The 13,323-nt window shown below is 38.7% G+C and overlaps 2 protein-coding genes across 3 annotated transcripts in view; one reads left to right on the top strand and one right to left on the bottom strand.

The window, feature by feature from the left end:
* PPP2CB (protein phosphatase 2 catalytic subunit beta) overlaps positions 1–1,482 on the top strand; it is a 31,360-nt gene extending 29,878 nt beyond the window's left edge. Inside the window, exon 7 of the mRNA XM_004383385.2 lies at positions 787–1,482. Within this exon, the coding sequence (XP_004383442.1) occupies positions 787–859 (73 nt within the window). The 3' untranslated portion in view covers positions 860–1,482. The remainder of the gene's footprint in view (positions 1–786) is intronic.
* A 2,285-nt stretch (positions 1,483–3,767) lies between these two features.
* Positions 3,768–13,323, bottom strand: part of UBXN8 (UBX domain protein 8) — a 20,382-nt gene continuing 10,826 nt past the window's right edge. For both annotated transcript variants that reach the window (XM_023737830.1, XM_004383384.2), the window contains 4 exons: positions 11,116–11,253; positions 9,634–9,675; positions 7,338–7,412; positions 3,768–5,932 (listed from right to left, as the gene is read on the bottom strand). In XM_023737830.1, coding sequence (XP_023593598.1) covers positions 5,765–5,932; positions 7,338–7,412; positions 9,634–9,675; positions 11,116–11,253 — 423 coding nt within the window. In that variant the 3' untranslated portion in view covers positions 3,768–5,764. The remainder of the gene's footprint in view (positions 5,933–7,337; positions 7,413–9,633; positions 9,676–11,115; positions 11,254–13,323) is intronic.

The following is a 13,323-nucleotide window of genomic DNA, read 5'->3' as shown; positions in this document are numbered from 1 at the left end:
AATTTTAAAAAAATTGTTGTAATAATTTTTTCTATTGGTCATTGCTGCCTGAATTATCATTACTTTAGATGTAAATTTTCTGAATTGAATGGTTTGGATCAGTGATGGCTAACCTTCCCATTCGCCCCAGTGCTTAAGTATGTTCCCATCAGTAATGGTGTGGGAGGAAAGAACGTATATTTGGTCAAATAATACTTTTAAGGCTGCCCTTCTTTACCTGAGTAAAATGCATACCCTAAAAGTAGACTTCCTACTTACGTTGCTGTGGGGCATATGTATCCTTGGTCTGTATCAAAACCAAACCAAACCCACTGCCACCAAGTCGATTCAAACTCATAGCAACCCCATAGGGTTTCCAAGGCTGTAAATCTGTACAGAAGTAAACTGCCACATCTCTCTCCCACAGAGCCGCGGGTGGTTTCGAACTGCTGACCTTTCGTATAACAGTCGATCACTTTAACCATGGTGCCACCAGGGCTCCTTTTGTTCTGTATAGGATCCTATACTAATAAAATATCACTGATAATAATATTGCAAACCATTTATGCGAGACACCAAACCAGACATTTCATCTACTAAAATTCTCACTGTAGCACCGTGAAGTAGTTTTATGATGAAAAGGCACTAAACTCAGTGACTTGTCCATGGTCATTCCAGTCAGAATCAACACTGTAGAGGTAGGGGCATAGAACTACTTTTTTCTACTACAGTGTCTTGTTCTTTATTGATTTTTTGGCCTGCAAAATAAAATTTTCTTTTTTCTTTTTTTTTTTTTGCCATTTGTAGCCTTCAGTTTGACCCAGCGCCTCGTCGTGGAGAGCCTCATGTTACCCGGCGCACCCCTGACTACTTCCTGTGAATTGCTCCAGGGAAAACCTGCCTTTCTATGTGGAAGTATACCTGGCTTTTTAAGATACGTATATATTTAAAAACAGAAAAAGCAACAGTAATCGATGTGTTTGTGTAACAAATTGGGATCTGTCTTGGCATTAAACCACATCATGGACCAAAATGTGCCATACTAATGATGAACATTTAGCACAGTTTAGACTGAAGTTCAGTACAGCACTATGTTCTAGATCAGTCAGTCTAACAGCTTGCCTGCTGTATTTGTAATAACCATTTTCCTCTGGACTGTTCAAACAAAAAAGGTAACTAATCCTTCATCTCCTTTTGCACTTAGTTGAGATTTTAGTTATAGTGTTTAACTGGCATGAATTAATAAAGTTGGGATTTTATTTTTAAGGAAAATTCACAAGCTAACTTCCACTTAATCCATTATCCTTTATTTTATTGAAATGTATAATTAACTGAGGAAAAGATTCTTCTTGGGAGTATGTTGTCATAACATTTAAAGAGATTTCCCTTCATTTAAACTAAATTACTATTTTATGTTGATCTGCATATTTCTGTATATTTGTCATGATAGTGCTTGCATCCTATTTGGTGTACTGAGCAAATAAATTCCATTTTAAACAAAAATATTCATTTACTGTGGTATGCATTAAATGAAAGCTTAACTGTTATTGAAACTTGAGGTAAAGTCTCCGAATGTAATAGGCAGTTACATTGAGATAATTAAAAATACAGAGTATGAATTGAATGCTAACACTATAAAATGTTACATAGCTGGAAAGAAATTTTTAAAAACTGGACTAAATTGGTCTCTCGCCACAGTAGTTACTTGTTACTTTATGGTAGGTTCATAATGGGAGCCAGTAAGGTTCTCTGTTGTCCCAGTTCAGCCTCAATCTTAGGCAGGCCCTTTGTGCTTTGGCTTCAGAGGTGAGTTTTTCGTAGCATTTCTGCTCCTCCTACCTGTGGTAGCCAAATTTTGCCTTGTATCTGTGTTTGGTTTCAGATGAGAATTTCCTATCACACCTCCGGTGGTAGTAGTAATAGATTTTTGTAGGTATTTATCACTTACCACTGTTACTTGTAGTTAGCATATAGTCGGACCTTTCTTTTTTTTTTTTTTAAAATCCAATCTGACACTTTTAACTGGAGTATTTAGATCATTTACATTTAATGTGATTATTGGTATGGTTAGGTTTAGATACATTTCTTTGCTCTCTCTGTGTATCTCTTCCCTAAGTGGTAGAAAAATTTTGCTTCTACTTATGCCCCCAGTAGTGATAAATCTTTGCTTGTGTCCAGGGAGAGAGAAATGGCTTTTGCTTCTACTTCTTCTTCAAAAGCAGTATATCTTTGCCAGTGCCCTGTGAGCCATAATATCTGCTCTGTCTCACTCTGTAGCTTAAAATTTTTGGCTTTGTATGGAGAAAGGTACCAGGGAGCTAGTGGGATTTTGTGCTTGTTCCCTTGCAGCCACAAATTGCCTCCTCTGTATTTGCACCAAGATTGGCTCTCTCTGATCTTCTGCACTGGACTCATTTGTTCTCATGGACACCTAGTAGAGGCCATGGAGAAGAGCTTTCAATCAAGTATGAGCTCCCCTTGTGTCTGAGGCCCCCAGCTAGTCCAAAGCTGGGCTGGCTTCATGGTATGATACTTGTGTAGTCACATGGGACCTCACACTTGGAGGGGTTCCTCACTTGGTTTAATGTTCTGTTGTCACCATTTTGAAATTCTTAATAACTGTTGAATATAAGGGTCCCTTCATTTTCGCTTTGCAATGAGCACCACAGATTAAATAGCCAGTCCTGTTCCAAACTGATGCACTTGCCCACCTCTGGCTTGTAGATTTGTTACAATCTCAGCTGAATTTTTCTCAGCTCCTTGTGTAGCAGCCACTTCTCCTATACTCTGCCAAAAGTAAGAGTCTGTATCCTGCCTCTGCTTGGAGTGCAGTATGCCTCTTCTCAGTTTATGTGTTTGCTTTGCGACTTCAGCTCTCAGGGCTCAGGTTACGATTTTGTAGATCATCTAGGCTTTCCTTGATGGTAGGGTGGGAGCAACGTTCTTTGCCGTGTTTTACGTCCTAAGTAGAAGTCCAGAAATGCTGGTGAGATTTAGAACTTATTTTTAGGCTCTGATTTTCAGCTTGTAGAGCAGTTAGCTGACTAAAGCTGGTTCCCCCTTTTAAAGGGGAATTTCTTTTTTTTTAGTTTAAAAATTTCCTTTAAAAGTCCAGCTTTTTCCTTTTCTCCCCACAACAAAATGCCCATTAGTGCCACAGTCATAACAGAATGAGTCACAACAGCATTTATGTGTTCTTTTGATGCTGGCATCTCTTGCATTACTCAACTCAGATGGGTAGCTCTCCCTCATCAGTGCATTCAGGAAGGGAAAGAGTTTACTTACCCAGTAAATCATGAACAGAGATAAAGAGTAATAAAATGAAGGGAAGTTGTTTAAATAGGGATACATGGCTGGTGGGCTAGAGCTGCTATAACCTTGAGGGTATATAGGTAATGCCTCAGCGGTATTCAGGGGCTCTCTTCCATTATTAACGTCAGTGCACTCCTCCTCGTTTTTACTGCATATTACAGTGAAACCTGTAGGTGCCGGAACTCAACGGCACTGCCTTGTTTTGCTGGGTCTCGCAGGTTTCCCGCCTTTAACAGGGTGCAGTCTTAACACTTTTCCATCACTATTAGTGAACAGTATTTTAGTTTTCCTTCTCCGACAGGTTTTTGCCCTGACACAGGTTCCAGCTTTTGCAGTCCTTCCTGTATTTTGAAAATAACTTAGAATAGCCTGTGTTGTTGTCAGGTGCTGTCAAGTCAGTTCTGATTCATAGTGACCCTATTTGCAACAGAATGAAACACCGCCCAGTCCCGTATCATCCTCACAATCATTGCTGTGTTTGAGCCCATCATTGGCAGCCACTGTGTCCGATCCATCTCGTTAAGGGTCTTGCTCTGTTTTGCTGACCCTCTACAGAATACACAGGTCGTTTAAAATTTTTACTTCTTCACTGAAGGATGTTATTGAAGATAATAGCAAACAGGCTAAGTGGAAAGAGGATTCAGATTTGTTTTCCCCGGGACCGTTAAAAAAAACCTCGCTGGTTGCTATTGAGTAGCCTCCCCCTGTGCGCAGTGGGAGCTTACCATTGTTACCATAGGATTTTCACCGGCTCATTTTCAGAAGTAGATCACTAGGCCTAGTCTATCTTAGTCTGGAAGCTCCTCTGAAACCTGTTCAGCATCATAGCAACACGCAAGCCTCCACTGACAAAAAAAAACAAACAAAAAAAACCCTAAAGCTATTTAAGTCATTATTTTTCACATATAACTTGACTAATTTTCAAGTTTGCCCTTTTAAGCCTATTGATACTTTTTAACATTTTATCATAGAAAACTAGAGTCTAATGTATCCCTCTGTACCTGTCAGCTTCACATTTATTCATCTATATCTCTACCTACTGTCCCACCACCACCACTGATAATTTTGAAGCAAATTTTAGCCATATTTCCTATCATATTGCTGTATGCATCTTCAGAGATAAGGCTTTCCTCTCTCTTACCTAACCACACCACCATCATCACACCTTGAAAAGCTTAATTCCTTAATCATAGTTTTAATTTTCCCAACTCATTGCAAGATGGTTATAGTACAAAGAATATTATTAACCAGGATTCTAAAGATTTACTAATAGTGTTAATCTGAGCGTTAAATCCGTCTCTTGGAGATAGTCTGTATATATCGATGCCTTTTAAGTCATCAATAGCTCCTGTCCCTAAATTCAAAGCAAGAACACTGCTTTTGTAACCAAGGAGACAATTAAGCATCTGTTTTTAGCCCTTTAATTGTACATACCATCAAGTGTTTTTTCTTCGTGTGTGTTCAAGAAAAATGTCTGTATTCCCAAGAAATGGCCCGAATGATTTTTGTGTTAAAAACTGGGCGGGGGAGGGGATTTATTCCACAAATTTTAGAATATATTTGTTGATTACTGCAATTTTGGCTGTTTAAAATAAATTTTTTTAAATGGTGATAATCATTTTCTGGAATCAGAATCCTTGGAATTGGATGCTGAAGAACCACTGAAAATAGAGCCTGTGCAAGTCTGTGATCAAAATAGGTAGATGTGGAAATGCTCCTCCTTTTTCTTTTTGCATTTCTATTTGCATGTGAGTCTGTTTGAATGAACAGTGGAAGCTTTACTGAATCTCTGAAAGGAACCCTGATTAAGAGAAGTCAGTGGCCCGAGAAACCGAAGACTCGACCCAGAAAAGTAAAAGTTATTCCTAAGGACCTCTTTGTACTGTTGGGGGAACAATGCCGTGATTATTTCCTGTACTAGTTATCTTTTGTCATGTAACAAATTTCCCCAAAACTTTTCAGCTTAACACAGCATTTATTATTATCTTCCGCAGTTTTTGAGTCAGGAATCCAGGAGCAGCTTAACTGAGTGGTTCTGGCTCAGGGTCTCTGTTGGTAGGCTGCAGTCTGAGGATCTGAACTGGGGCTGGAGGATTCACTCCATGCTCACTCACGAAGCTTCAGTTCTGTGACACGGGGTTGCTCACAACATGCTTTCCCCCTGCCCCCAGAACAAGTGATCAGAGACAAGACAGAAGCTGCAGTCCCTTGCAGCCTAATCTAAGAAGGGACATACCATCACTTTTGGTTAATTCTGCTGGTCACACAGATCAACTCTGGTACGCTGTGGGAGAGGACAGAACAAAGGTATGAATACCAGGAGAGGGGCCATGAGGCCATCTTGGAGGCTGGCTTCCACAGTCTGACCTTTAACTCAATCAAAGCATGGCAAAATTTTAATTGAATCCTTTATTGTCCTGTAAGGTCATGGCATAACTGATTTTATGTAGAACAGGTAGTTCTCATTTCTTAATTAGTTGCTCTGCTCTTTCTCTTCCACATTGAGTACTGTATCCACAGTTATTCCTACATCCTCCAGTGTCCAACTTCCCTCCACTTCCAGTGGCCTTCTGGGAAAGGAGGTAGAAAGGCTATATAGGGATGTGTGGTAACCAATTTTCATCATCCAGTCAAGTAAGACCTAAAAGATAAAAACCTTAGTTATTACCAAATACTTGTGCACACTGTGTCCCTCTCCGTGATCTTTTATAGTTCTTTCATTAAATCATGCCCTTAGAAGTAATGAAACAGAGCTTCCACGACTTTCAAAGAAACTTCGGAGAGTTTAAAGGAACAGAGAAGCTAATAACCTCTGATACCTTTTGTTTCAGAGGAGGCCCAGGGACAACTGGCACCTGCACACAGCAGAGGCATTTAACAAGTTAGTGTCTCACCCAGAAGGGAGTGGAAAGACTATTCAATAAATAGGTTAAAGTATTTTAAAAATATATACTGCTAAATTCTTCCATAGGAACACTAGCTTAATTTACATTCACCTTCACAACTTATAAGAATCCCTGTTTTTCCCACACACTTGCCAAAAACGGATATCCTTTTTTTTAATCTTTGACATTCTGACGGGTTAAAAATGGTGTCTCATTTTAATTTGCACTTCGATTCTAAGCGAGGCCAAACATTTTTTCACATTTTTATTTGTTACTTGTTTTTCTTTGGAAAACCCTACACGTTTTCACCTGCTATTCTGCTGAAGTGTTGCCCTTTCACTTGATTTGTATAAGCTCCAGATAAAAACTGGCACTATTACACACACACAGTACAGACGTTTTTTCCAAGTTTGTCCTTTAGCTTTACGGGGTTTCTGTCCTTAAATTTTTATTTTATTTTGTAGTCAAATCTATCAGTATTTTCCATTATGGTTTATAGCATTCTTGTCATAGGGAGTTAAAGGCAACAATCAGGATTGAAAATTGTTTACATTTACACACGTAATTATGTTTAAATGCACTTAAAAATCAAAATACACTGAAGTGTTAGTAATTGGCTTCAGTGTTACACTGCAGATCTCAGTTTTATTTCTGTCTGCTTTTCTGTTTTCCAAATTGTTGCTAATGAAAACAGTTTTTTTTCTTTTTTTTTTAATAAGGAAAAATCTATTTGGACCAAAGGAAACAAGCTCCTTGAGAATGATCTAAAAATTATATAGAAGCAGTGGAATTTAGGTTAATAATCCATCAGGGAATAATGGAAACAAAGTCAATGCTGGTGACTTCCTAAGGATTTGAAAAAAGCATCTTAGCCACCAAGCTGTGAAAATGGAATAAAACCAAAACAACAAACAAAAAAGAAAAAAAAAAACAGGGAAAGGAAAAACTGAACAAAGCTTTAATGCAGACGATAGTGCAGTTCCGAAAGGCCCAGCACGCCCAGTCATCCAAGTTTCTGCAACATACAGTACACATACGCCTTCATCCTCATCTGGGGAAGTAGCAGACTCCCCACTGCACGTAAATAAGCTACTGTCAGATCCACCAGAAGCTACTGTCAGATCCACCAGAAGCTACTTCTCAGCTTACTCATTTCCTCACCTGCGAACTGCAAGACTTCAAAAACCTCCTCCTCAGGACACGTCCGCTCGGACACCGGAGAGCAACAGTAACTACCTGAGGAATAAAAATATCCAAAAGGAATTTCAACCCGTCACTCGTTACTCACACTACTACTACTGTTAAAAAACCAAAGCCATTGCTATCACGTCGCTTGCAAGTCATGGCGACCTCGTGTCTCAGAGTAGAACTGTGCTCCACAGGGTTTTCGAGGCTGTCCTCTTTCAGAAGCAGATTGCCAGGCCCGTCTTCCAAGGTGCCTCTGGGTGGGTTTGAACCACCAACCTTTCGGCTAGTGGTTGAGTGCTTAACTGTCTGTGCCACCCAGGGACAACTCCTATTCCTATTAACCTGTTGCCGTCAAGTCGGTTCCGACTCACAGCAACACTACAGTACAGCAGAACCGCCCCAGAGGGTTTCCAAGGAGCAGCTGGTGAATTCCAACTGCCGACCTTTTGGTGAGCAGCCAAGCTCTTAAGACCTTGAAAACAACATGCTGAGCAAAATAAGTCAGTCACAAAAGCACAAATACTGTATGATCTCACTTACATGAAATAAGCAAATATATAGAAACCAAAAAGTGTTAATGGCTACCACGGGTGGAAGGGGGGGGGTTGTTTATGTTAATGTTGGTAGAATAATTTGGAAAAGAATAGGGAGAACGGTTGTACAACTTAAAGAATGTAATCAGTGTCACTGAACTATACATGGAAAAACCTTGTTGAATTGTGTTTTCACCACAATAATTTTGAAAAAGGTAAAACAGTAACGTGAATATTCTGCTGTTGATTCTGGACCACCATGAGTTATTTCCTTCCATCGTTTTAAAAATCTTAAACCATGTTAATATTTTAGAACTCTATGGATCGCTATGATACTAAATATATAATAGGCAATGAATAAGTCAAGGTGTATTGCTTAAGTCAGAAGTGCATTACTTATTTTTCAGGTCATTAGTTTCCTCATCCATTAGTGTGTTCCTGAAGCCAACCACGCTTCCACTATAGCAAGAATTCTGTCATATGGCTCATTATTATAGCGTCACAGCCACTACGCTTAGGATCACAGCCCACAAATTATATGTATAGTTTATAGGTATATATAATATACTGTTATTAGTTGCTGTCGAGTCAAACTGCTGTTATGGAGGGATAATGCCATGTGCCTCAAAGCCAGGGAGAGTTCAGAAAGAGCGCTCCCTGAGCTACATTTAACTACTCCTGTATTATAACATGATGGTCGTGGATACCAGAGCTTGAAGAGACACAAGGATGGAGAAGAGTTAGGACAGACATCACAGGCATGAATTTGTCACATACAGCAAGGGCTGAATTCAAGGTCTTTAAAGAAAACACTTGTGTTTCTCCTGGGGGTATCCAGATTGCACATTTCATTGTCCTTATTTTTGTACAGCTTTCAGGTTTTCCTCAGACTTCCAAAGTACTAAGATTAAATGTGGCAAGTGTGTTGACAAAAATGAGACCCTCTCAGTTGCTTTTATGGTTGCATGAAAAATGGTTTTCAAGGAGAGTTGAGTGCTGTGAAATGGAAAGCCACGAGGGCGGGGGCCTTTCCTTCTACATTTGTTGCCTAAATGACTTGGCGTGTTCCCGTCCATTAGTGGCCTGTCTCACTCCGCCAGGCAATGGCAGGAAGGCAGCTCAGCCACCCAAGCAGCAACCATCTCTTAAAACGTCTACAGCACAGCTGCTCTCTTTTCCCTTTTTTAAGGGGAGACCTACAATTTGAAGTCATCTACTGATTACAATTCCGTCTAAGTAACTCATTTGCTGACCTAAAGTTTTGGAAAAGCCCACGTACCCTATCTCTGCCTGATGCTGTGGGTGGGCTCTAAAAACAAAGTCAGCAGACAGCAGCTTCCAAAACAGGACTCAGACTGAGGAGATTCATATTATACCATATTTAAAACAAGACCTAACTTCAGTGGAGTCACAGAAGCACTTAAGCCATCTTTTCTTTCTAAACTCAGCTTTGCTGTTAATTGTTGTCAGTTGCAGTCAAGTCAATTCCAACGCATGGCGACCCCATGTGTGCAGAGCAGAACTGCTCCACAGAGTTTTCAAGACTATGACCTTTCAGAAACATCACCAGGCCTGTCTTCCGAGGTGCCTCTGAGTAGTCTGAACTGCCATCCTTTTGGCTAGTCGTCGAGCGCTGAAACAGTTTGGCTACCCAGGGACTCCAAGCCCAACTTTAGGTAAGACATATTTACTTGCGCTTAAACAAAGAAAAGAAGAAAGAATAAAAAGAAGCTTACTTCTTCAGCTGCTTCAGGAGGTTCTTCAGGTAAATCAAGAACCTAAGGAAAATTAAGTATTGGTACCAGGAATGTCAGCATTTTCAAAGAGAAAAAAATTATAGGAAGAGTATAGAGTTTAGACACATCTAAGCTTAACAAAATCCCTCTTTTAGTATACACCTACAGAACAAGAATGAGAGCTAAATGTTTTTGGGTAAGCAACCTTGTGTTAATAACATCATAAAAATGGGATTTGCAATGACAGTACTAATCTACACACATTTAAAGAATTTTATTTTTATGAAGTTCCCAGATACTGTACACATAAGTATTATTAAAAGCAACAGAAGGTAAATATTAACATGAACTACATTCAATAAGACCCCAAATTATTCAGGCTCATGCATTCATACATTTTAACACGAGTGCACACTTGTCCTCACTGTCCCTTCGAGGAAAGAACTAGTAGCAACCATTCACTGTGGTTTCTTTCAACATTGACTCATGTTTCCCTATTTCTGTTAATCTGTTAAATAACAGGATGTCCAGACCAGTACCTCTCACTGAAACACCTGTTACCAACCATTTCACTCCAGGGACTTTTTTTAGTTTTTAATACCAAAGATTCCATGTTTTATAACATTTTATCTAACAAACTGCATTTATCAAAAAATAAACCATTTGTTTCCCTTTGATATCAAAAGCATTTATGACTGTCAACCACAATTTACCATCAGCATGTAACAATGAGTGTTATTAGCAAGAAGCAAAGAAATCTGAATGTTTAATTAATCCACGCAGTTCATTAGGTTTTTCTTTTTTAAATACTAGAAACGGTTCAACCACCTTATTCCCACCCTTAAGGACTACTATGGGACCAGGGAATCTCAGGCTGAGAAGCAATACATTAAAAACTGCTTTAAGTGAATAGATAGCCTTCCAGCTTTCCCTAAGTCAGTAAAAACAGATTTTTTATTTCCAACTTTTTCCAGCTCCAACTCAGAGTCAATTTAGGGATTAAAGATTTGAAAGCAGAAAAGCAGGAATAATAAACCTGGGCACCATCTGTTACAAAGTGAACAGCTGCTAACCAGTTTCCTAGAAGGGCCAGTGAAGAAAAGTACGCCCTCATGTTAAAAGCAGTATTAGCCACGCACTAAATATGGCTTCGTGATGTCTTAAACTGCCTAATAAGATGTTTTCCTCAGTAAACATTATTTTCCATTTCTTCAAATTAATTCCTCAAAAAGAACGGAATGTTTTCTAAACATATTATCATTTACCTTCATAGCTTGCCTCTAAGTTTGATTCAAAACGTTAGTATTACTATTGAACAGGGAAAGTGATACTTAATGAAGCTGATCACTTTGTAAGGCAGTAAGAAGACACCATCAGGATTAAAAGCCAGTTCTAATCTTCACCAATATACCACTTGGCTCAGAGAACGATACCCCCACAGCACACTGATACAATTCCGTGAGGAGGCATGCCGTAACGAACCTTCTTCTGTGGGGGCTGTTCAGCAGGGGGTGAAACTTTGGTGACAGGCTTAGGCAAGTTCCGTCTCTTTGCTGCTTCTCTGTTTGCAGTTTCAAAAGATGTCTGACTTGCATTGTCAAGCAACAAATCTTCATCGCCCTGGTCAAGGAAAAGAGGCAATTTCTAAAGAAATACACCCTATCAACTTTATCCTATTCACAATGGTGATTTCTTTTATCCCAATGGCATTTCAGTATAAAAATATAAGCGGGTCATTATTTACACCCAGAAAATTAAAGCATATCTCCTTAAACAAGAAAGCCTGGGGTTTATGCTCTTATAGAAACTAACATCCAGTTCTGGGGTTCCCTCTGATGGATAAAAGGCTGAGTGGGCCCTCTGTACTCTGACCCCCAAGTTTCTCAGTAGGATGGAAGGAAAAGGAAAACCTGAATGATATCCTTTCCTCCTTTCAGTAAAAGAAACAGGGCAGTACAAGTGATTATACCTTAAAAGACTAAGAAAATAGAACATGTATGTTGAAAAAGAATATGTCTATGTATGTAATCATGCAAAACTTCTGTTGCTAAATAGGACCCTAGTATCTTGTTATATAAACATTTTAGTTCTCAAATTCAAACTCTGATCTTTCATTTGAGTTAATCACTTTAGGAGGTAAAGGATTTATTCCAAAAATCATGAAGATTGCCCTTTATTATCTATTAAACTTTTCCATATCAAAATAGTTCACTTAAATGTCAAATTCTCAAATATATACTTACTAGTTCAATAACTTCTTCCTTCCATATTTGGTAACCTTCTAAGTAAAAGTTGTCTTTAACGATCAGACTAAAATGCTCACAATTTTGGTGCTATGTCCCCTCCCCCACCCCATTCCTTTATCTTAAGACAATTTGTTGGAAGTAGCGTGAGGAATGGGAGTCAAGAGGTCTTGATGCCGAGCAATTAACAGGCAAGACTACGCCGCCACACTGCACACTCTGGGGCTGGCCCAGCTGAGGGACAGACTTGCCTCCAGCCCTAACATTCCGATTCTCATGTTCTCTGATAGTCCTAAGAGACTTCAGTCATAACAACACCAGCAGTCTAGCCTGTCTCTGACTTTTTGTTGGTCTACTAATAAGGTTAAAAACATACTATTAGTATCATGAAGGCCTAGCCTAAAAGCATAGGGAAGAACAAGCAATTTATACTGTGACCATTTCAGAAGTTAGGTATCAGGCTAAAATAGCCATCGATGTCTAGCACCACAAAAGTGAACAGAAATAAACTCAACCCAGAGGTAGAAAGACTACACAGAGTAGTTGCGTTTTATGTTGTCCATCTTTCACATTAACTTTATTACCTACCTTTGGTTATTTTATGACATATTTATCATTATGAAATGAATTAAAAAGGATTCTGATTCACTACAAGCATCCTATTTACCTTTACTGAATCACTTTCTTTTCAAGATGGTGAAACGTACCATATAAGCAGAGAGCAAAATAGACAACATCTTGGGGACAGAAATGGTCTTACACAGAGAAATCTGTGGACATGTACTCTAAAACTTTATACCTTTATGAGTAATCTTTTTTGCTGTAAAAACAAAACTGAAAATTGTAAACGTCCATTAGCAGACTACAAAATTCATACTCAATGCCAACAGAAAAATAACCAAAGGCTAATTTGGCTTTAAAAAGACAGAGCCAAAAGTAATTAATGTAATGTGAGCTTATAATAATACCTCGGGGACCTTAACTTCATGTGGATTCCCTCATATAGGAAAACAAGTTTTCTTAAAGACTGCCTTATGTCAGAGTTTTTCAAGGATCCAAGTTAGATGCTCTTTAAGCACCAAAAACCACTTCTCAACACACAGATATGCTGAATACAAACTGATGTACAATCACTATCAATAAAGACCCTTAAAAACCAGACTGTACTGACAGTTTAACATAATTTTCAATAGAAAAATCCACACATGTAAAAAGGAACACAAGTAAGAAGAATTCAAAATATAAAATGCGATGTAGAAATTTTTGAAATGGTGTATCTTTGGCTATGTGTATTTTCACCAAAAAAAAAAGGTTGAGAAGTTATAGAGGGTTAATATGTTGTGGGGTTGTTAACCAATGTCATAAAACAACATGTGTACTACTGTTTCATGAGAAACTATTTGTTCTGTAAGCCTTCATCTGAAGTACAATAAAATACATAAAAAAA

This window comes from Trichechus manatus, unplaced genomic scaffold (genome assembly GCF_000243295.1).
Source record: "Trichechus manatus latirostris isolate Lorelei unplaced genomic scaffold, TriManLat1.0 scaffold00109, whole genome shotgun sequence".
NCBI classification, from domain to species: domain Eukaryota; kingdom Metazoa; phylum Chordata; class Mammalia; order Sirenia; family Trichechidae; genus Trichechus; species Trichechus manatus.
The sequence above is the reverse complement of the archived record's forward strand: the minus strand, read 5'-3'. Positions and strand labels throughout refer to the sequence as shown.